General features: G+C 37.9%; 1 protein-coding gene across 1 annotated transcript in view; it reads left to right on the top strand.

Moving 5' to 3' along the window:
- Nucleotides 1-22921, top strand: part of KCNH8 (potassium voltage-gated channel subfamily H member 8) — a 219754-nt gene that overhangs the window by 171582 nt on the left and 25251 nt on the right. Inside the window, exons 11-12 of the mRNA XM_068404849.1 lie at nucleotides 6199-6413; nucleotides 22117-22155. Coding sequence (XP_068260950.1) covers nucleotides 6199-6413; nucleotides 22117-22155 — 254 coding nt within the window. The remainder of the gene's footprint in view (nucleotides 1-6198; nucleotides 6414-22116; nucleotides 22156-22921) is intronic.

Raw genomic sequence — 22921 nt, 5'->3', positions numbered from 1 at the left:
TTTGCTTTCCTTACTGTTTTGTAGGATTGCACTAGACTGTTGATAATGCAAGCTTCTGGTCTTCTATAATTGAATTTCCTTTATTTTACTAGCATGCATTTGATTGGTCTTTTTTTAGAATATAATGTCCTATTTGTTTCATAACTCTCTAATTCCATTAGATTGACAGTCCACATCACTCTGTCACTCATTCGTACTTAGGAAGTTTTCGAATGCCTCCATTTTATTGGATCAGATAGATCAAAGCTATAAAATATGGCTTAGAAAAAATATAAGCTTAAATATAACAATAGGTCAAGAGTTGCCCCCATTGGTACTATGATTTCATTAATGATTCCATTTTCAGGCACTTCTGAAAATGTTAATGAAAGCATCATTGTGTAATAGTGACAATGAAAACAATAAGAAAGAGATTAGATCTATTTCTGAGAAAAGTTAATGAAATCATAATGCAAAGACATAAACATAATACAATGAAATAATGTTTCATTATAGTGAATGGGAGCTTCATCATTTAAACCTAATTAACACCAGCAGAAGGGGAATGCAACAAACCTGTAGGTCCCTATGAGAAATTACGTTACTACTGTGATGTAAATCCAAGAGAGCAGTTTTTTCTCTGACAATGCTGGGTTACTTACAGTTCCCAGACCACTATTTTATAATCGTGTCATGATTCTAATTCTAGTTGATTAGGTTTTGTTTATTGAACCATTCGCACTAACAAGCAATACAGCAACAATACAACGAAATGCTCTGATTAAATACAGCTGTTGGCTTCTCTTGAGACTGTTACTTGATATCTAATAATGATGATTAGGATATCTTTTATAGGAAAATATGTTTTAATATAACAGTTATGTACTGTTTGAGCACACATCTTAGATTTATTTTAGAATATTAGCTATAAGTAATTTAAAAGATATCCATAAAGAGAAGAAATTTATAACTTTGACTGCATGTCCCAGATACATGAACAAACAGATGTGTCTGCATAAACACTTATAAATAAGTTTATTCTCCAATGAAAAAGAAAGAGCTACTAAGAATAACTTACATAATTCTGTTTATGTAGCCAATGTTGATATTCAAGGTAGGATCATTTCGCTACTGCAGTAACTCTACGTGAAACTTCAGCTTACTACCTACAGCCTTTGCTACGTGATTTTCATTTGGAAAGAAACATACATTAGCATTACCAGATCAACTGTAGTGTCTTTCAGGCTGACTTCATTTCATCAAACACTGTAACTACAATCATAGAATCATAGAATTGTTTTGGTTGGAAAGGACCTTTAAGACCATCAAGTCCAACTGTTGACATATCACAGCCAAGTCCTACCACTAAATCATGTCCCTAAGCACCACATCTACGTGTCTTTTAAATACCTCAACCACTTCCCTGGGCAGCCTGTTCCAGTGCTTGATACTCTAATATTTCTTCCAAATTATTTATTCATTATTGATACTAATATTGTTTATATGCCTAAAAAGTTTCCAATTCAGATGCTTAAAGACCAGGTTTGGTATATTTGAAATATTTTTACTCTTCGCTGTATTTACACAACCAGCAATGGATAAACATTGCCAGCCCTCTGCTCAATATAATCAAAGAAATCTAAAGACCTGTTGATACTTACAGTAAAAAGTAAAAGTAAATTATTGCTTAGCTTTACACTACATTTGAATACGTAAGCATTGGATCTTTTGATGAGAAATGACAAATACTACTGTCATCTATCGGATTTACCTTTCCTTAATACTAGTTCTCATTTATACAAATTGCAATTTTTAATAAAACCCCAAAGTAGCATGAATGTATGTATATTCCTAGCATAAAAGAAATTCCCTCTCTAAGCTGGGTTTATGATAAGCTCTTTTGAGAAAGTTGTTCAAGCTCCATGTAAATAGAAAAAATTACAAGTAGTATTTTAAAGCATAAAATTATCTTATTTAGGCAGCTTCAGGGATGGTTGGCTGCTCAGTTTAACCTACCCTTCAAGTTCACCATTTCCTGTGTAATATCCAGTTGGAATCACATGCTGGGTGGATTTCCAGATTTTACAGTCTTAACTTATTAATCACAGATTAATGTAAGATTGGAAGGGACCTCTGGAAGCCACCTATCCTAAACCTGCTTAAAGCAGGGCCGTTTTAGCTCAGAGTCCTCAGAGCCATGTCTAGGCAAATTTTGAACATCCCCAAGGATGGTTTTTCCACAGCCTTTCAGGGCAACCTGTCCCACTCTATGGCCAGCCTCATGGTGACATTCATCTCCTGATTTCTAACCACAATTTCTTTTGTGACAACTTGTGCCCAGTATGTCTTGTTGCACTGTACACCCTAAAGAGGAGTTTAGCTCTGTTTCCTCTACACTTTTCTGGTAGGCTATTGAAGACACCAGTAATATCCTTCCTTTGCCTTCTCAAGGCAGAACAATACCCAGTTTTTTCAGCCTTTACTTGTACATTATGTTCTCCAGTCCCTGATCATCTTGGTGGCCTCTTCTGGACTCTAGTATGTCAATATTCTGTCTTGTACTGGGAAGCCCAAAACTGGACACAGTATCACAGAATCACAGAATCACAGAATGTTAGGGATTGGAAGGGACCTCGAAAGATCTTCTAGTCCAATCCCCCTGCCGGAGCAGGATTGCCTAGACCATATCACACAGGAATGCGTCCAGGCGGGTTTTGAATGTCTCCAGAGAAGGAGACTCCACAACCTCTCTGGGCAGCCTGTTCCAGTGTTCGGTCACCCTCACCGTAAAGAAGTTTTTCCTCATATTTAAGTGGAACCTCCTGTGTTCCAGCTTGCACCCATTGCCCCTTGTCCTGTCAAGGGATGTCACTGAGAAGAGCCTGGCTCCATCCTCATGACACTTGCCCTTTACATATTTATAAACATTAATGAGGTCACCCCTCAGTCTCCTCTTCTCTAAGCTAAAGAGACCCAGCTCCCTCAGCCTCTCCTCATAAGGGAGATGTTCCACTCCCTTAATCATCTTCGTGGCTCTGCGCTGGACTCTCTCTAGCAGTTCCCTGTCCTTCTTGAACTGAGGGGCCCAGAACTGGACACAATACTCCAGATGCGGCCTCACCAGGGCAGAGTAGAGGGGGAGGAGAACCTCTCTTGACCTGCTAACCACACCCCTTCTAATAAAGCCCAGGATGCCATTGGCCTTCTTGGCCACAAGGGCACACTGCTGGCTCATGGTCATCCTGCTGTCCACTAGGACCCCCAGGTCCCTTTCCCCTACGCTGCTCTCCAACAGGTCTGTCCCCAACTTGTACTGGTACATGGGGTTGTTCTTGCCCAGATGCAGGACTCTACACTTGCCCTTGTTATATTTCATTAAATTTCTCCCCGCCCAACTCTCCAGCCTGTCCAGGTCTCTCTGAATGGCTGCGCAGCCTTCCGGCACCTCAGCCACTCCTCCCAGTTTTGTGTCATCAGCGAACTTGCTGACAGTGCACTCTATTCCCTCATCCAAGTCATTAATGAATATATTGAATAGTACTGGTCCCAGTACCGACCCTTGAGGGACTCCGCTAGACACAGACCTCCAACTGGACTCAGTCCCATTGACCACCACTCTCTGGCTTCTTTCCTTCAGCCAGTTCACAATCCACCTCACTACCTGATCATCCAGACCACACTTCCACAGTTTAGCTGCGAGGATGCTGTGGGAGACCGTGTCAAACGCTTTACTGAAATCGAGATAGACCACATCCACAGCTTTACCATCATCTATCCACCGGGTTACGTCCTCATAAAAGGCTATCAAGTTGGTTAAGCATGACTTCCCCTTGGTGAAGCCATGCTGAGTGCCCCTAATGATCCCCCTGTCCTTGATGTGCCTAGAGACAGCATCAAGAACAAGTTGTTCCATCACCTTTCCGGGGATGGAGGTGAGGCTGACCGGTCTATAGTTACCCGGGTCCTCCTTCTTGCCCTTTTTGAAGACTGGAGTGACATTCGCTTTCCTCCAGTCCTCAGGCACCTCTCCCGTTGCCCACGACTTAGCAAAGATGATGGAGAGTGGCCTAGCAATGACTTCCGCCAGCTCCCTCAGCACCCGCGCGTGCATCCCATCAGGGCCCATGGATTTATGGACGTCCAGATTGCTTAATTGGTCCCTGACCCAGCCCTCATCTACCAAGACAGATTCCTCCTCTATCCTGACTTCTTCTGGGGCCGCAGGGGTCCGGGGCTCCTCAGGACAGCCTCCAGCAGTATAGACAGAGGCAAAGAAGGCATTCAGTATCCTCTGTCTCCAGGGCCCCCACCTCATTCATCAGTGGGCCTACATTGCCTCTAGTGTTGGCTTTACCTGCAATGTATTTGAAGAAGCCCTTTCTGTTGTCCTTGACCTCTCTTGCAAGGTTTAATTCCAAGGAGGCCTTAGCTTTCCTAGTTGCCTCCCTACATCCTCTGACAACAGACTTATATTCCTCCCAAGTGGCCAGCCCCTCCTTCCATGATCTGTACACCCTCTTCTTCCACTTGAGTTTGCCCAGCAGTTCCCTGTTTAACCATGCAGGTCTCCTGGTACCCTTCCTTGACTTCCTACTTGTTGGGATGCTCTGATCTTGAGCTCGGAAGAAGCAGTCCTTGAATGCTAAACAACTATCTTGGGCCCCCTTACCTTCTAGTACCCTGTCCCATGGGATTTCCCCTAGCAATTGCTTGAAAAGGCCAAAGTTGGCCCTCCTGAAGTCCAGGGTTGTGATTCTGCTAGCTATTCTGTTCCTGCCACATGAGATCCTGAACTCTACCATCTCATGGTCACTACAACCAGGGCTGCCCTCAACCTTCACCTCTTCAACCAGACCCTCCTTGTTAGTGAGGATAAGATCCAGCAGCGCTCCTCTCCTAGTTGGCTCATCCACCATTTGCATCAGAAAGTTATCATCAATGCACTGGAGGAACCTCCTGGACTGAGGATGGCTGGCTGAGTAGGCCTCCCAGCAAATATCAGGGTAGTTGAAATCCCCCATGACAACCATTACTCCAGATGTGGTGTGAGAAATGACATATAGACGGAAAGAGTCACTTCCTGGGACTTGCTGGCTACGCTCTTGCTAATGCTGTGCAGAAGGTTCTTGGACTTCCTTGCTGCAAGGGCACATTTTTGGCTCATGCTCAACTTACTGTCCACAAGGACCTCCAGGTCCTTTCCCAAAGAGCTGCTTTCCAGCTGGTCGGTCCCCAGCCCATACTGCTGCAGGGAGGTTTTCCATTCCACGTATAGGACTTGGCATTTGTTTTTGTTGAAATTCATGAGGTTCCTGTCAGTCCTTTTCTCACTCATTGAGGTCCCTCTGAATAGCGGCTTTGCCCTTCAGCATATCAACCACCCGCCCCACCCAATTTGGTATTGCCAATAAATTTACCAAGAATGCACTCCATCACACTGTTCAGTTCTTTAACAAAGACCAGCTATGTTAACTTTTGGGGAAGACCTCTGGTTCAATGACTGCTCTTTGGACTTTATACCTCAGAGCAGATGTTTATGGAAGCTTTTCATTATAAAATTTTTGTGATCTTCAGTATATAGTCAGTTGTGGTTTTTAATACATCCAGAATTCTAAGGCAATCTTGCCCATAAATGAAAATATAATGGCTTAAGAATTCATTCTTTTTTCTTGGCAGAAGTGCCATTGAGCTACACATCTATTAATAGCCTACAGAACTAAGATACATCATGAAGTGTAGCTATGCAGCCATAGTTATCATAGATGGCATATGTTTTGCAATCACATTGTAAGGTCATTTGAATGGACAATCTACACTTAACAGCGTAATTGTTAAAATGCTATCTTTAACACCTGTCTGTTCTAACACAAAAAAAACCAAGCTAGAAACATAATGTTCACTTTGTGAAAAACAAAATCGCACCTGCTATTAATTACTAGTGTAAATCTTAATTTTATATGCATTTATTTGATTGCTCCCTTAAATCCAGTAGTTACCTGTCTGAAATTAGTCTTTGTACCTCCAACTAATTGCATATAAGATTGCACCTGCAAAAAACCCACAGCTTTTAGTCAAAGATCCTTTAGAATGTTATTAATTAAACAATGCAGTGGTAACAATGGGATTTAAGATTTAGCAATTATGTTAAAAAGATTTATGATTCAAAAAAGAAGTAAGAATTTATGCTTTGAAGATTATTATTTTTGTATTTTGTTTTAGGTAAAGGAGATTTAATTGGAGCAAACTTATCCATTAGGGATCAAGTTATTAAAACAAATGCAGATGTTAAAGCTCTAACGTACTGTGACCTCCAATGCATTATCCTCAAAGGTCTCTTTGAAGTGCTTGACCTTTACCCAGAGTATGCTCACAAGTTTGTTGAAGACATACAGCATGATCTCACATACAATCTAAGAGAAGGCCACGAAAGTGATGTAAGTATCTTTAAAGGTCTCAGCAGTTATTGTTACCTTTAAGATGTTTCTCATACTTTAGCCAGTTCTCGTAATTTTGCCACAGTAAAGAAATAATACACAGATTATGTCAAAAGGACTGCTCATTCCATTTGTTTGATAATTCAGTCATTACCTACATGAATTGTTTATCAGTTGATCAGATCATAAACAGTGAACATGTTCTCTCCTTCTCATTTTTCCATAGAAAACCTCATCTATGAGAGAACATTATCCCTTAATATTTTGTCTTTTTTTGCCTCTGTTTAATAATAATAAATAGTCATGTAAAGCATGTGTCCAAATAAAGGTATTTAACTATACCTTTTCTAGAAGATCATGTGCCAGCCTAATGAACATTCATTTCATAGATCGCTGATTATCACTTCGTAGTTAAGAACGTCATCACACAAATTCAAAAAGAGAAACAGTTGTTTCTCATCACACTGCAACTAAAATGGGGTTTTCCATTTAAATAAGCAATTTAATGTGAAAAAACCCAAGAAATTCCAGATAAAGCACTGCTGAAAGACTTCAATATAGACTTACCAAAGTACTTTCACTGATATTATATACCAGAAATATATATATATTCAGATTTTAATAGTGAAAAGCTTTTATGGCAGCTCTCTCTTTCTGACTTAACCATATGAGTGTACAAAGACAGTGACAGACAAACTTTCAGGTTGGTATTTAACAGTTCAGGCTTTTCCCTACACACAGAGAGAAGTAACATTGAAAGCACATGACTGGGGACATGGATACTATCAAGACAGGGGATGAATGTAATGCCAAGGAAGCATAAAGGGAAAAAAAGGGTATCTGTTTGGGCAGACACCACAAAAAGCTGCAGAGCTTAAAAACTCCACACCCTGTGGGGCTGTTATCCTCCATGTAGTGTAGGCAGGCACTCGCCGCTGTGAAGACTGGCCTATTGTTTGGCTGGTTTGTGAAGAAAAGTGTCAGTGGATACCGAGCATGCCATTCCAGCACCGTGTCTTCCCTGCTCATGCCCACACACGTGTTTCTGTGCAGAAGGTCGCGGCGAGTTCTGACCTGCAGTAGTCACCCATGGAGAGTGTTGCTGACCTGAGGATCTGACAGAACTGCTCTAATGCACACAAGAACAGTGGGCCAAAGTCCTTTTTCAGCTCAAAAACCCAATGAGTGCGATATATAGGATGATTTTTCTACATAAGCTTCTTCCTAGGTGTACTTTGGCACCAGTGTTTCCAGAGCAATGCTCTATAAACAATTGCAGTAGAAAGTTATAAATATATAAATGCAAACTTGTAGAAAGGAAAATAATCAAGGCATCTCATTTGTTTGTCTCTTGAAATGTCCCCAAACTTCCTGCTGCTGAAGACAGCAGCTGAGAGAGTACACATCTGTTCTGAGAGCTTGAAGATTAGTTTGTATAACCAACACATTTTCCTTGGGGAGGAATGCTTAATCTGAAAAGGAGTATAACTCCATGTAAAGATAGGGTTTGAAGCTGATTGCATCCTCCTCTCCAGTTTTGTCATGGACCTTTATGAACCCTCACAACATATGCTCTATGCTTTTCTGTATGATGACAAATCTGAGGATCACCATCTCAGCTGCACACACATTCAGCTTTTATAAAATCAGGGACAACTCTTCCCAGTTAGAGTTGGCTGGGTGATGTACAGACTCTCTGCTGGGAGTAAGCCTAAACCAGCCTCAAAGGTGAGTGCACAGACAGGAAAAGAACCTCCTCACACTCACTGTGGAGGATGGGATTTAAAGCAGTGCAGGACATATCCAAGCACCTTTTCTGCTTTAAAGAGGAAAATATTTACAGCATTTGTGAATACACACTGTGTTTTCATGGTATAATTCCTTATCTTAAAATTAAAGGAAAAAGAAAAGATCCTGACATTGAGTAGCATCCAGTGTCACAGGCAAATATAGAGAACCCGAGACAGATTATCATAGTGTCACTTTCTCCCTCATCCTCAGGTTTACTATGCTCTCCACTAGTATTTCTCTTGCAGCAGAAATAACCTCGGTCTTGTGCATCTCATTTCTTATCCAACCATTTTACTCCACAATAAGGATAAAGAGCAGGAATAATGCGGCCAAAAATTGTAGCACCATAAAAAGAGGGCTCAACAAATGAGGGAAGATATCTATGTCAGTAGTGAGTGTGTCTGGTCAATGACACGCTCTGCTTACCCTGGAAAATACCATGTCTTCATGAATATAATTTGCAAGCAGAAATAACCTGAGAGTTATCTGATGGCTTACTCGCACAGAATAGTAAGAAGGTTTTCAGAAGTACAACTTGAGGGTATGAAAATATACCTTTTTTTTTTTTTTAATATAGCATTATTTCTTGGGAATGCTGCTATGGGAGAGTTTGGCAGCTGTGACACTGTATCTTGATGTTTCCCTCCCTAAGACAGGGAGATTTTACTTTTGTAAGTGTCTATGACTTCTGCAGCTTTATGGAAATTTTGGGTTTGAAGAGCTTTCCCATAGTGAAGCAGTAGATTGATTCATTTGAATAAGTGAGCTTCTCACTCTCTTTTTCCTTGGATGTTTTAAATGACTGTAAATTCGCAACTGAATGTGAATTTAATGCTTCTAAAAAATGGATCAGTAGCAGTATTTAGGGTCAGGTGAACTGCAGGGTGAAACAGCATGAATTTCCTCACTATGACTTGCCAAGTGTCTTTCAGTCTTGACCTAAAATATTATTCTATTTTCAGTCACAGTCCACCAAAACTGCCTTAGGTTTTAGGTTTCTTAACACTCTAAAGCCAGAATTAAAACGGTGAGGCTGCAGAAAGATGCAGTCCTGGTGATCCATTATCCCCTTCCTTGTGCTGTTTGAACTCTTCATTGCACACAAAATTGAATAACAAATTTGAACTGAATTAAAAGTAAGTGGACCAAAAAGGGCCAGAAGTCATCGGGAGCTCCCTGATACTGAAGTGTCAAAAGTTGGATACTTAGCACTAGATCACATAACTATCCTACCTACACAGAAATCTCTACAAAAACTTTTAAAATTTGTTCTCTTGGTTCATTTGCAAGTCTAAGAGCATATATAATGATATGCTCCATCTGCATTAAAATCCAAGTAAGGTATAATGATGGAAAAGCCTCTAGTATTTCCATAGCCGTGTCACTTTTCAGTAAAACGAGGAGCTATAAGCAGATTTCCCAGTAACAAGTGGAAACTGTAGCTGACTGGTTATAGAAAGATTGAAAGTGTTGTTTAGGCAATCTTGGAAGAAAAACTCAGGAGATTTTAAGTACAGGAGCTGGCAACTGTGTAACTATTTCGGCCTCCAATGAGTAACAGACAGAGAAACAGAAAGACACCAAAACAGGGAGATAAAGTTTCAATGGTTCCTCGTCATAGCTCTAAACCCAGCAATCATTAAGTGATTTATGATTATAACCATTAATGTGTGTGCAATCACACTGGCAGTGCTATTATGCCGTCTTTTTATATATTCCCATCAGAGTGAGATGTGAATTAGGAAATGTCCTTTGCTTTCTTTGCTGCATTTTACTGAAGAAACTTAGAACTGTTTTTGTAAATGTACTAAATTATTTGAGGACAGTTAGAAAAAGCTGATTTTTTTGGTAGCTGGAGTTGTGACATTAAAACAATTCAGCCATTCAGGTGTTTCAACCAATTTTTCTAGATCTGTGACTATTGATGTCATAGTCATGAAATAGTTCGCTAAGTAACACAGATTTTGACACCTGCCTCACCCCACCTATATCATTTTGCATTATGTATTACAGGTTGCATATATAGCAGGCAGTGAGAGAGTCAGATGTCTGATTCGATAAAGCACAGCAGTCATAAGAAGGTTCTTCCAACATATAATACAATTATATGAAAGAAGCTGGAAATTATTTTGCTACTCACCAGCCCTGGAAAACATGTGCTATTTCGTATATTTAGAGAGCAGTAACAGATGTTCATAACTCTGATTATCCTATGAGAAACTCAAAATAGGTAAATATTTGCACAATATCTTTGTGGGCTTGGTAACAGTTTATCATTTCTGATTATTTCTTGTGTCTACGCAGAAGTGTCTACAGCGTAGACATAATTATTAATCAAAAAAAACACCAAAGGCTGGTTACAGCCAGGCTGATACAAAAAAACTAGAGGCCTCCTTGACACCTGTGCCATCCCTCAAGCTGTAATGAAGTCCCAAAGGAAGATAAGACCCCATGCAGGCACAATCTTTGACTCACTAGAGCTCTATGAATGTGTCATTTTCAAAAATAAAAGATTGTATTCCTGAAGATTCAAAAATCTGTGTAGATAGAACTTGTAATTAATAATAATCTACTTTTCCTTTTGTAGCCTTAAAAGTAGTGTTCTGCCTCTTACAAGAGCTTCCCTTCCCCCTCCCCTCAAAGGAGGAGAAGCTACTCTCTTTAAAAGGAAAATATTCAGTCTCTGAAGCAGGGGGAAGGACTGTTTCCTTCTGTGCATCCACAGTGTAAATGAAACATAATGACAAAGATTGCACAAGACAAGTTGTAGATTCTTCCTCCAGTAGGGAACATTGAGTCTTACTGCAGCTTAGCCAGGATCCTTGATAATAAAATAAATAAACAGACAAATAAATTTTAAAAGGCAAGCAAGAAGCAAGAAAAACTAAGAATTTTTTTTCCCCCAGAAAGGCGTAGTCTGACAAAACAGGGCTTAATTCTTGTCCTTTGAAGAGGCTGGTGTTTAGAATTTATTAAATTTTAATGATTTAGTTGTGAGGTTTTTTAATATAATAAAGTTCAGGTTGCTATTAGCAATGCCACACAAATTACAAGGGATGCTCCTCATTTTCGACTGGGAAACCTGACAACTGGCCAAACCAATTGCTCTTAAAGGTGAAAACAGCTCTAAGCTCTGGAGCATACAACAGAGGGCACAGCTTGGGAATAAAAATGTCTACAAATCCTGATCTAAAATATACTGAGTTTTCTGGTTCATTCCAGCTAAGCATTAAACAAGTATTTTAAGAGCATATATATAATTCTGCCTTATTTCTTTTTAATTATTTTTTTTCTAGACTTTAATCTTTCTTTTTGACAACTGGTGGTATTGTTCCTGTAGGCAGAAAAAGGATAGCAGAAAATATTTTGAATGCAAGCACAAAATTCAGCTGAAAGTCTGCCTAGCCACTGTCTGTTTTTCAGCTAGTAGATTACACATTTGGCATACATTCATTCTTGCCTCTTCATAGCCGTGCTTTTTCTAGATATTCTAATATAGATCTGTTGAATTTATGAATGCTGCTTTCCAGTAAAGTAGTAACTCAGAAGAAAGTCTATGTGCTACATATTTGAGTATCTATTATGAATCAGCAATGGAACTAGCATATCTGATCTTTTTAATGAGTCTTTATTGTCTGCATAATAAATAGCATTTTGCTTTAAAGAAATCCATTATCCTATATGTAATTCTATAGATATTATGGAAAAAAATAAGGATTTTTTTTTAAATAGTTGCTTTTAATTTTGGCAAGTGTTGTAAGATAAGAAAACCTGATAGAAACTTCAGTCACATAATTACTTATTGATGTGCTTAACTTTCAGAGCCAAAAAAAAATCCTATTTCTTGGGTATTACCTATGTGTTCATAATAAAACCTATGCATTGAAAAAAATAATTTCCAAACCAACTCTTACTACACTGCTACACTTAGTCATAATTCCTCCACCCCAGATCATAGCTCATCCTGTACACTGCACGACAATCACAGGTTGCAAAATATTTTTCATAATAAGTAATTTCCATAGAAGATTTCCCAAATAATTCCAACCACCTTTTTAATAGAGAAGAGGGTTTTGCCACGTTACCCAGCAGCTGTGTAGAAAGCAGTGCCCTACCTTAGAAAGGTTAAAAAGCCCTACTTTGACATTTAGAGTGGGGTTGGATAATTTTGAGGAAAATTTGTCATTTTTAAACAAACGTACATGCAGTTAAATGCCCACCTTTGTCAATAGCTCATCTGCCAGAAGATTGTGTACTATAACTGCAGGTGTCTGTGGCACAGCAGGTATAAATTCTGCAAAACAAGAGACCAGTCAACGGCAATTTTTGTGTTTCTGTACAGGAATTATTACAACAGGTGGAATATAGAAGTGAATAAATCACCTAAAACAACAGAAGTCTAATATTTTATATGCGTGATTATTCTGAAAAAAAAAAAAAACAACTTAGATTCCTGTTTATTATTTTTCTCTTTAGTCCATGTGTGCTTGGCAGCAACACAGAACAAATTCCTGTTGTTCTATTAGAGACCCTAAGTGACCAACGGCTGTGCATCCACTGATTTCTGCCTGTCAGTGACCATATTTCCATTTCTCCTTTATACTTCTTTTGATATGAGATGGAGTCTATAAACTTCTCATCTTTTCAGTGATTATAGTATAGGAATGCAGGTGCTCCTCAGACTATCAAAAACTAAAATAATTTTAAAACTGTGAACACAGAATTAACTCCGAGACATGACTCCTGATGTGTTCACTGGAGTAGGTCTCTCACCTGCCTCTGTGCAGGCACTACTCTGCAGTCAGTGCTGCTGTGAAATACTGCTCAGTCCTTTTTCACATTTTATAAGCTACTCAGATTTTTCGTTCATGCTTCTGAAACCATGTGGAATTTTTTTTCCTTCTTCTCTCTCTCTCCCCTCCTCTCCATCTTCCCAAACTAAATTACCCTATTGCTGAACAAGGCAGCACTCATACAACATCACTTATGCAGCTCAACTTCCGTATTTCCATGGAACAAGTAACAGGACTGTGCAGCTGTAGAAGGGTATGACCACTGGCAAAAAAACCCCCAGAGCAATTCCTTCACCCGTTTTACACTTAATTTCTGATTTTAAATGAATGAGAATCAATTTGGGAATGAGCTTTGTCATCTAGCTCTCTGCAAGATATTTCACAGGTCTCCTACCTGTATTCATGACAGTAAGCATGTTTTGATGGATCTTTGGCTATTTCAGGTGGATGCTAGTTTCAGACAAATGATCCTGCTGCAATGTCCTCCTCCCTGTGCAGTGTTACAGTCAGTCCTTCCTCCATTCCCTCAACCTGGCAACTAGCTGCTTCACTCAGCATGGGAGTGGGGCTGACATGGAGCTATAACATAAGCCAGGTTTCACTCCTTTTTGTTGCCTGCTAACTCCTAAAGTTTGTTTACTTGCAGTCATTGGTGAGCATGATGTGTGGTGCCCCTGAGCCATCAGTTCACCCAGTACCCCTCAAGATCATCATCTCACTATCATGTTTCTAAAATATCTTTCAGTATGGTACCCTGCTGAGAAATAATGCAATAAGGAAACATGTAATTCAAAAAGGACAGCCTGGTATGCCTTTTCTCTTGCAGGCTTGGTGGCCTTTTCATTTTCTTTCATAGTATCTTTACCTGAAGAATTTTTTTTTGCTGATATGCTCGTGTTTCATTTCTGTAGCCTTCAGTCATTCTAATATTTTTGAAAATAACAACACACAGCCACCTATACTGTCTGGTTTTGTCTCTCTAATAGTTTATTCTTTTGATTTGTGGTCTTTTTCCAGTTAGAAGATTTATCCCACCACAACTTATTGATACAATTATGTCATCTTTTCCATTATATTTTCTTTATTAATTCTTGTGTTTTTACAAGTCTTTTCCATTTTACACCTAAAAGAAATAGATGATTGGCTGTAAGGTTGAATCCCGCAAGATGTGGAAGACGCCAAAGGGGAGAAGAAAATAACCCATTTAGTTTTGTCTGGGAATATGTTACATATATGTGACCCATCCCAAAATTCCTACCCCTGTGGTCAATCTTTTACTTTTGTGAAGGGGGTTAAGAGACAGGAATTACGATTATTAGTTATACATTATTTATAACAAGACTATTCAATGCATGTATGTAATTAGGATTTTCCCAATTGGACCTTAGCACTTTCTTGACAAATATAAACAATTTTCATTGTAACTAGAATTAAAATGTTTAAATAAGTGACAAAATTTTACTTCTAATTTTACCTTTTGAGTCATTTTGAACATTCTCCATTCTGATTCATTTCACTTCCTGGGATTATTGCTTTCTGCATGAGATTATAAAGCTTAACCAGAGGGTTACATGTTGAAAAAAAAAATCCAGGCTAGCAAAGCAGCTTATTGATGTTTTTAGTCTGTAGTATGAGGAGGATATAAAACACTGTGTCAAATAGAATTTTAGCCAGGAAAAGCTCCTGGATTTCAGAGAGTACTGCCTTGGAATCTAACCATATTTCTATTTTAAATACACAGGGATGTTAGATTATACCTTTTTTCAATATGCTTCACTGTGCCTTAGGAAACATGATAATGTATATTTTACAATATTAATATTATACTTTATCTCTACATTATGTCTCTACATTGTCTCTAAAATAAAATTAATCCTAATATATCTTAGCCCTGAAATGGTACAAATTTAGAGGGTGGATTTTTTTTTTCATAATTGCTTTTATTTTGTATTGATGTAGCAACGACCAGATAGTGGCCTTAAATTTAGAAGCATGCTTACAGTAACCTATCCTTTTATTATTCTGTCTAAAGTAAGACTAATTTATGAAGGAAATTATAATACTTACCACAGTTTCTCCTATAAGAACGCTAGTTCTGAAGGCACAGACTACCTTCAGATGTAATGAGCATGTCATACTGGCTTATATGGTAAAGTTCCAATGTCACTTGCAGAGTCATTATAACCTCAGGATACATGCTGAAATGTGTGAAATTAAATATGATTTAGTCTTTGAGCAAACTGTCTATAATGAGTGCAACTTGTGTATCAAAAAGGCATTTTGCATGAGTACAAGTGTGTGTTCTCAATTTTATTGAGCTGGTACATTTTTAGTGCAACTTTTTTAAACATCGTAAAATAGTAGAATAGCTGCAGTTGGAAGGGACCTCTGAAGATCATCTAGACCCACCTCTTTGCTCAAAGATATGAAAACGTATAAAAATGAAAAACAAAAATTGCTTATGTACAAATGCAGTCTAAGATTTTACTGATATAAAAACAAATATATCAGCATATTTTTGTTTTTAGTCATCTATACCTTCACTCAGTAAAACCAGAGCTACAGAACCCACCTGCATAAGTGTAACTAGAATTCTGCTGAAAACGCAGTTCCTACCTACCTATATATAGATCACTTTTTTAATGCTGTGATAAATAACAACATAATTGTAGTAACAAATATATACATACAGTATATACATATACACTGCATATACAGTATGGTACTGCATATATAGTAAGTGTTCAGGGACAGGCTCCATTGATAATCACACTGTGTTCATTCCTTCAGCAAAATTGATATTGGATTTCTCCAACACTGGGTTTGGTTTTGTACCATGGTACTTTGAAAACTGAAGCAATTTTATTCACTTATTGAGTGTCCATGTTGTCTTACTTTCTATCATGTGCAGAACTTCTTGAGTAACAAAGCTGCCAAGAGCTCCAAAATCTACACGCTCAGCTTTCCTGTATTATGTGTATATAGGAAATACAAATTGCATCTCAGGGGAAGGAAATTGTGATGGCTCTCTTACTTAACAAGGTTATATACTTAGACTTCTGCTGATATCTTCACATGCCAGGACATGGCTTCTTGCCCTGAGGTGAAATCACGCGAATCGCTTTCACAGTTACTGTACCTGTGCTGTCTTCCCCAAAGCTTTAACTCTGAATATGTTTAGGGGTCAGATGTGTGCTCAATTTGCAATTTTTTTCCTTCTGGGAGAATTGACTAGACATTAATGTACTGATCAAGCTGCCACCCTAAAAGCAAAATATTCATTATTTAGAAGAAATGTTTCTGAGAAAAAAAAAAAGATAATTTAAAACAAGGAAACAGATTGTGCCTGTCCCTGCTTTCTGCTTTGTAAGGTTTACCCTGAAAGCCAGACAAAGCTGGACTTTCTTAAAAATTCTCCGCAGATATGTTATTATCCTCAGCAAGTCACTTCTTATTACAGTCATCCCACTGATTTGGCTTCTGAGTGCTGGCAAAAAAGCTGGGCAACATTGGGTAGGCTTGGAAATAGGCAATTGGAAGGTAATAAAATTCATTGGGAGAATATTTTTCAAGATCCGCTTTATTGTCTTCATCTTTTTTTTAAGAGCCTCTCTGGAGTTACACTTATTTACAGAAAGAGTAGTATGAAGTTTCATTTAAAGATAAAGCTAACAGCACAAACTTAAAATCAACTCCTCCACAGTACCTACTGCCTCTAGTTGAGGAGTCTAATTGGATATCAATCCACACGGTCAGTCCTGCAAATATTTATGTGCCTGTCCTAGATTTGCAGTGATAAAATTTATAGAATCACTTTTCTGTTACATTTTGTTTCAGTTTGTGGCCAGCCATGCTGTGGTGATCAAGGCCATTAGCAGTGAAAGCCAGGGCAGCTGACCCAGGCTGGCCCACAGGTGTATTCTGTAACATTAACGTCACCTTCACTATAAATGGGAAAGCTTGGGGGGGTGGGGGGAGTTCTTTGCTCTGTTCTGCTTTTCCTCCTTCTCCTTTCTTCTCAATGGTTACTATCCCTGAAGCAACTTGCCCCCCACCCTGAGAGCTAAGTATAATTTTGTGTGTTTTGTATTACCACTGATATTGGTTTTCTTATTTTATTAAATCTGTTTAAATTTTAACCCACGAGTCTCCCTCCTTCTCCCAATTCCCTTTCTCAGTTGGGGAGGGGAAATTGGGTGATAGAACAACTGCTTATTTTTTTAGCCCTGGGTGCAGGCTAAATGCAGATGGAGTCTGTGTGGAATTTTAGAGTTGCATGAAGTTAAGCATGTAAGTTTGATTGCTTTGAAAGCTCTTAGCATTCATTGTAATTTCTATTAATATTATGTAAATCTTTACATGACTGTAATCAAACTGTGGGAATATTAAGAAGTTTTCTCCACTATATCTTTTGTCTGCAGTAATCTCCAAGCTTTTCCAACAACGCAACCTGCCAGAGCAATGTACAATCAGTGTCAGGCCTATTGTCTATTTTAACAATTCCTCCTTTTGTTTTCTTTTGACCTTATTGACAGATTCTTCCTTATTATTTTTTTAATTCCTATTGGCACATCCACGTGAACCTTTTATTTGATTCTTGTTTTGGAGCAAGTGACAGAGGCTATTTTTTGTTTCTGTGACATTTTTTTGATAGAAAATGCAATAGATCCTGTATTGTTAATGAAACAACCAAAGTATAATTAAAAATTTTTGTTAACGAATGCAGTGAAATTAACATCCAGGTTTTAAATAAATGTATGAAAAGTAAACTTTTAATACTTAATATAAAAGCTCATGTGAGAAATTTGAATCCAAGAAAGTATTCATTTGCAAAAATCTTATTCAAAGCTAGCCACAACCAGCCAGTTTATTGACAGGCTACAATAATTTATTCAAAAGATAAGAATGATGTAGGATAATGACTTCACAGAAGATTGCAGAGCTTGTGGTAATTCACAGTTGTTGGTCACCTAGGATAAAATACTGGTGACAGATCTGCTGTTCAACTTTTGCTGCTTATTCAGTATACTCTATACTGTAAGTAGAATCAGAGAATGCTGAAAGCATCTGTTTCCATAAAATACACTTTCTGTATCTGTCATTAAGCAAGGAAAAGTGTTAAGAATAAACCTGAGAAAATATAGGAACAACTCAATGAACTACAGAAAGATTTAAAAAGAAAAAAATAGAAAAAAAGGGGTAAATTGCTCAGTAAATGTAGATATAAAAGAATCATATCTAACCTGAGAAACTCTTTGTGAGTGATTGAGTTCTTTGTGATTTAAAGGATTTCTGATATTTCATTGAAAAATTTCCTGATCATGGAAAACTGAGGCCTGAACACATGGGAAGCATTAAGCTTTTCAGCAGTACAATAATCCCTTGTTATGTACTTGTATCTTTTCCATTACCGTACAGTAAATTTGCAAAGAATAGAACATATGGCATGTGTTGTTTTTTTTTCCCCCCCACGCTGCCAATGCTCCTAAGTGGGTTTTTCCTGTTTCCAAATGCTGACTAAGAACATTAATATTCTAGTTCGATTTCAAATACTTTTCTGAAAATGTATTTTATCCTTTTGACTCCTCAGATACAAAGAATTATTCATATATTTTAGGACCCAAGACTTACAATCAAATCATTGAAATTATGTTTCAATTTTGTTCCTACTTCTCATGAAGGCAACAGGAATTAGGCCAGTAAAAGCTGACAATGTTCTTTTGAGACCAAAAATGCAAATTCTTACCTAGATGCTTAATGTATTAACTCCAAATTTAGCTGCATCTCTATATTTCTCTTTTTAGGGTTTTATCATTGGAATCCATCTTGAATTATTGTACAGCTAATTAACCTGGTTTGGCCACAATTCTTGGTAGAGATTCTTCTATTAAAGACTACTGTCTCTTGACCCTGGAAAAATCTTCAGATCACTGGCTTTTGAGAGCAAATCACCAGTGTTTTCAGATGGGGAGATGTTCTTTTTGTGCTTGTAATAAGCAATGATAAAGATTACTGACTTTTTAAGCTGTATATATTAACATATTAAGCAATTACAAGATTATAGATTTGAGATTACATACATGGAAGAATTCAATATGAGTCTGCTTTTGGTACATGATCTATTATTGTTTTGTCTTGTGAAATTAAATTTAATAGCTGGTTTCACAGGACATAAAGAGACACCAGGGCTGAAATTAAAAATTGAATTAAACTCTTTGACAATATTTCACATAACTCATACTAACATTGGTGTTTACATTTATACCTGCGTTTTTCTTTCAGCAGCCCTTACCCTTTAAGAGTTGTACTTTTAAAAAGACTAGCATGTGAGCTATTTTACATCCTTTTCCTTTTTGCATAACAAAAGTGTTTTCTAAAAGGCTACACCTGTTGTGTTGTCCTAAATAAAAGGTTTTAGCAGATCAGAAACTAGGGCAGCACCTCATAATAATTTACTCTGATACTACACTTCTACAGAGATAGAGCTATGTGCATGGTGAGGTCTTTAAATTTGCTGCCCTTTGACTGGCCTTGTCCATGTTCTTGTTCATCTTTCCTTTTCCATTTGAGAATGGTATTTTTGCAGCGAGAGAGAGAGGGGAGTTGCTGAAGGAGGTTTAAAAGCAAAACTCGAGAATTCTCTCTGGTCTCAGATTAATTATAGTTTCTTTTACCAACTTTAAACTACCAAGCCATAAAGTCCAGGCCTGTTTTACGTGTGCAAGATATGGTGTTCAAAGTTACAAGCAATAAATATGGCTGCAATCTAGTAATACAGAAGCAATTACAACACTCTTTACTGTGGGTTCTGTGCTGTGGAAAAGATAGTTTATAGGTCCAGAGTTTATCTAAAAATATAAATTTATCCAGACTGAAATTGCCCCTACTGGGTCAAAGGGTCCAATTTGGGGAAATGTAATAGGAAAGTCTGAGTAGTTTCTCATGTCACATGCTTCCTGTTCATACCTATCTATCTTCCTTTTCTGCTACCCTTCCTCCTGGGGACACTCCTTCCCCTCCCTGCAAAAAGCAACCTGCCTTTAAAAATCCCTTTACCTTTCTCTTTGTAAGGTCATAAGCCAACAAAGTGTTGCCACTAACCCCATTTCCTCTGCAACCAGTTTTTCCCTGCTGCAGTGACCAGCAAGGGTAACACAGAGAGCAGAGGAGGATCAATGGGTGGCTGCGGCTGCTGTGTTCTTGGCAGTGGAGAGGTCCTGCACCCAGGGTTCAGTGCTACCAACTGGTCACAGAGCTGAAAGACCAGCCTGGCTGAAAGACCACAGCAGGGCTGTAGGAAATGCTACCATGACATGTAGGAGACACCCCATATAATGATTTCTTTGTGTCTGCTTTCAAGATATACAATCAGGATTAACACATGTGCTTGGGAGAAGGAAAAAAAAAAAAAAAAAAATTATGAGAAATCTTCACTCACATTATAAACTACCAATGACAAGTCGCTTCTAAAACCTTCAGCAGGCAAATTCATGTTTTCTAAGCTCTTTTTTTTTTTGTGAAGCTGCTAATGTTTGGGATTGGCTTGGAGTTTTAATTAAGGCTGCTATTTAACGTTTATACTGCACCTGTGCCTAGAAGCCAAGCAAACTGATGCCCTAAAATTCTGTGCACTATTGTAAATTAGTCTTCTTAAACATACATGCAAAGTGGACCATTACTACTTCCTAATTCTGACTTCAATATTTTAGTACATTTCCAGTTTCCTGTTCTCCTAAATCTTGAAGGAGATCGTGTTTCTTTAATTGGCTTAGGTTACAGTGTAAACTGGGAGATTTCAGTATCTGAGATCTTGTCGTCTGCTAATATCATCTAATTCATTTTTCTAATTCAGGAAGAACACAGCAGTTATTTTATTTACATAGCCTAATTATTGAAGTTGTTCTGTTTGGCAGTTATTAGCCTGTTATTGCTAGATGTATTGATACACCTACTACTGGCTTGGCTGTTGTGGAGTAGGATTTCTGCTTACACAAACTTAAATATTGTGTATTTGTATATTACACCACTACTAGTACCCTCACTTTTATAAGCAACTATGAAACAGTTTTTAGGTTAACCTGAAAGATGTGTAAAGAAGGAAAAAAAAGAAAAGATACAGAACACTTTTTTTTTTTTCCAAATCTGTGCCTAAAATTTGTGTATGTAGGAGTTCTGAAGACTTTTGTCAAACGGGGAAGTGCCCTTGACTTCCAGAAAGGCTTAACTTCTGTCTGAGTTTGGAGAAAAGTAAACGGATAATATGAATTTAAAATTGATGGGTGTTAAGCACTTTTTATCTTGACATGTGGGTTTAGAAAAGCTGAAAATCACTTCTGAAAATTCTACCTGGCAGACTAAAATTTTCTTACAAATCCAGCATGTAAACTGTCAGAGTCTTGTCCATGATCAAGGTGTGGATGTTCAAATAAACAACAGAATGTTCATAGCAGATATTATTCATCAGTTCCAGTGGATTTTATTAGAAGTAGTTACACATTGCACTTGCATGACTTTTTCTTCTTCCTGTTCTTTTGAGTTGCTTTACTTTACTTTCTGTTTAATCCGAGAAGAGAAAACGTCATGGTCTTGAATATCTGAATATACCTCCCTCAGGGTTACATTGGTCCTATTTGCTTCAGTCCCATCACTGCCTTTGAAAATTCCCCAAAGATGCTACAGTTAGTTACATCATCTACATGTAAGGACTAGGCTGGCACTGGAGCTAAAGCTACAAAGAAGTAGGGCTAAAGCAGAGCCCTGTTCCTGCGTAGGATTCCATCGAACCAGCATTGAAACCCACCAGGCATACATTCACCCATCTACATTCAGTCACAAGTTTGGAGTCTTGACCTAACTTTTTATTAAATTAAAATGTTATTTTTGCAGGAACTACCTTTTTAACAGAAATAAAACTACTTTTTTTTCTCACAGCATCTATTTTCAAGGAGTGTCATTAGTTCAGTGCTATGTCACCTTTTAATTTAATACAGCTGTTTTATCATGAGATTCTTTTCTTGTGTCAACATAAATGTTTTGGTTTAGATGTTTGTATGCTCTTGGAAGCCAATACTGTGCAAATGCACACATTTGCTACTATTTTCTTTTGGTTTTTTTTTCAGGTAATATCAAAATTATCAAACAAGTCTACGCTATCTCAGGTATGTTAGTCACATTTTAAATATGCCAACCTTGACTTTGAAACATGCACACAGTTATGGCCAGAGCAAAGCCAGAAAAACTCCAGCTGGCTTCCATGGTTTCAGAATGAGACTTTAGATAGCATCCTGCAGATAGTTCTGCTACTGTCCATTTTAAGGGTAATAGCTTATGGTCTTCTCTTCCAGGTCCTGGATTTGGATATCCTACTATAGCACCTGCATTTTAAATACATGGTTACCCAAGGCAAAATTTTGAATAAGGGTAACATTCATTCTCTACAGATTATAGACTGCATCAGTGCCATGTCTTATACAATTTGATCATCATGATAGTCTTCAGATGACTGTTATGGTTGACAATAAGGCTATTATATTTTATATAGACAGATCTTTTGCCACTGTTTTAAATTCTTACCTTTTCATACATTTCAGATGGAAAGGACCTAGTTCACTATATCTGTCAATATATACTAAGAGAAAAGCATTCACTCAATGGAAGTTTGTTGTAGCACACAGCAAAATTAAACCCATGCTGCAAAACATTTAGACAGATGCTAATAGGGGCTTAGAACTTTTGGATATCCAAAAGTTCCCCAAATCCACATTTCCACCCAGCCAGTCTTACTTCGCCTGAATGTGGGAAATTTGACTTAGCTGAGTTTTCTATCTAAACTTAAAAGTGCCCTAATCAAGCTTGATTAAGAGAAGTAGACTGAAAAAAAAATGAATAGCAACCTTTTCTGAAACCATGAAGTTGCATTTGGCT

This window comes from Nyctibius grandis, chromosome 7 (genome assembly GCF_013368605.1).
Source record: "Nyctibius grandis isolate bNycGra1 chromosome 7, bNycGra1.pri, whole genome shotgun sequence".
NCBI lineage: Eukaryota > Metazoa > Chordata > Aves > Nyctibiiformes > Nyctibiidae > Nyctibius > Nyctibius grandis.
This window is presented reverse-complemented; position numbering and strand designations above follow the sequence as displayed.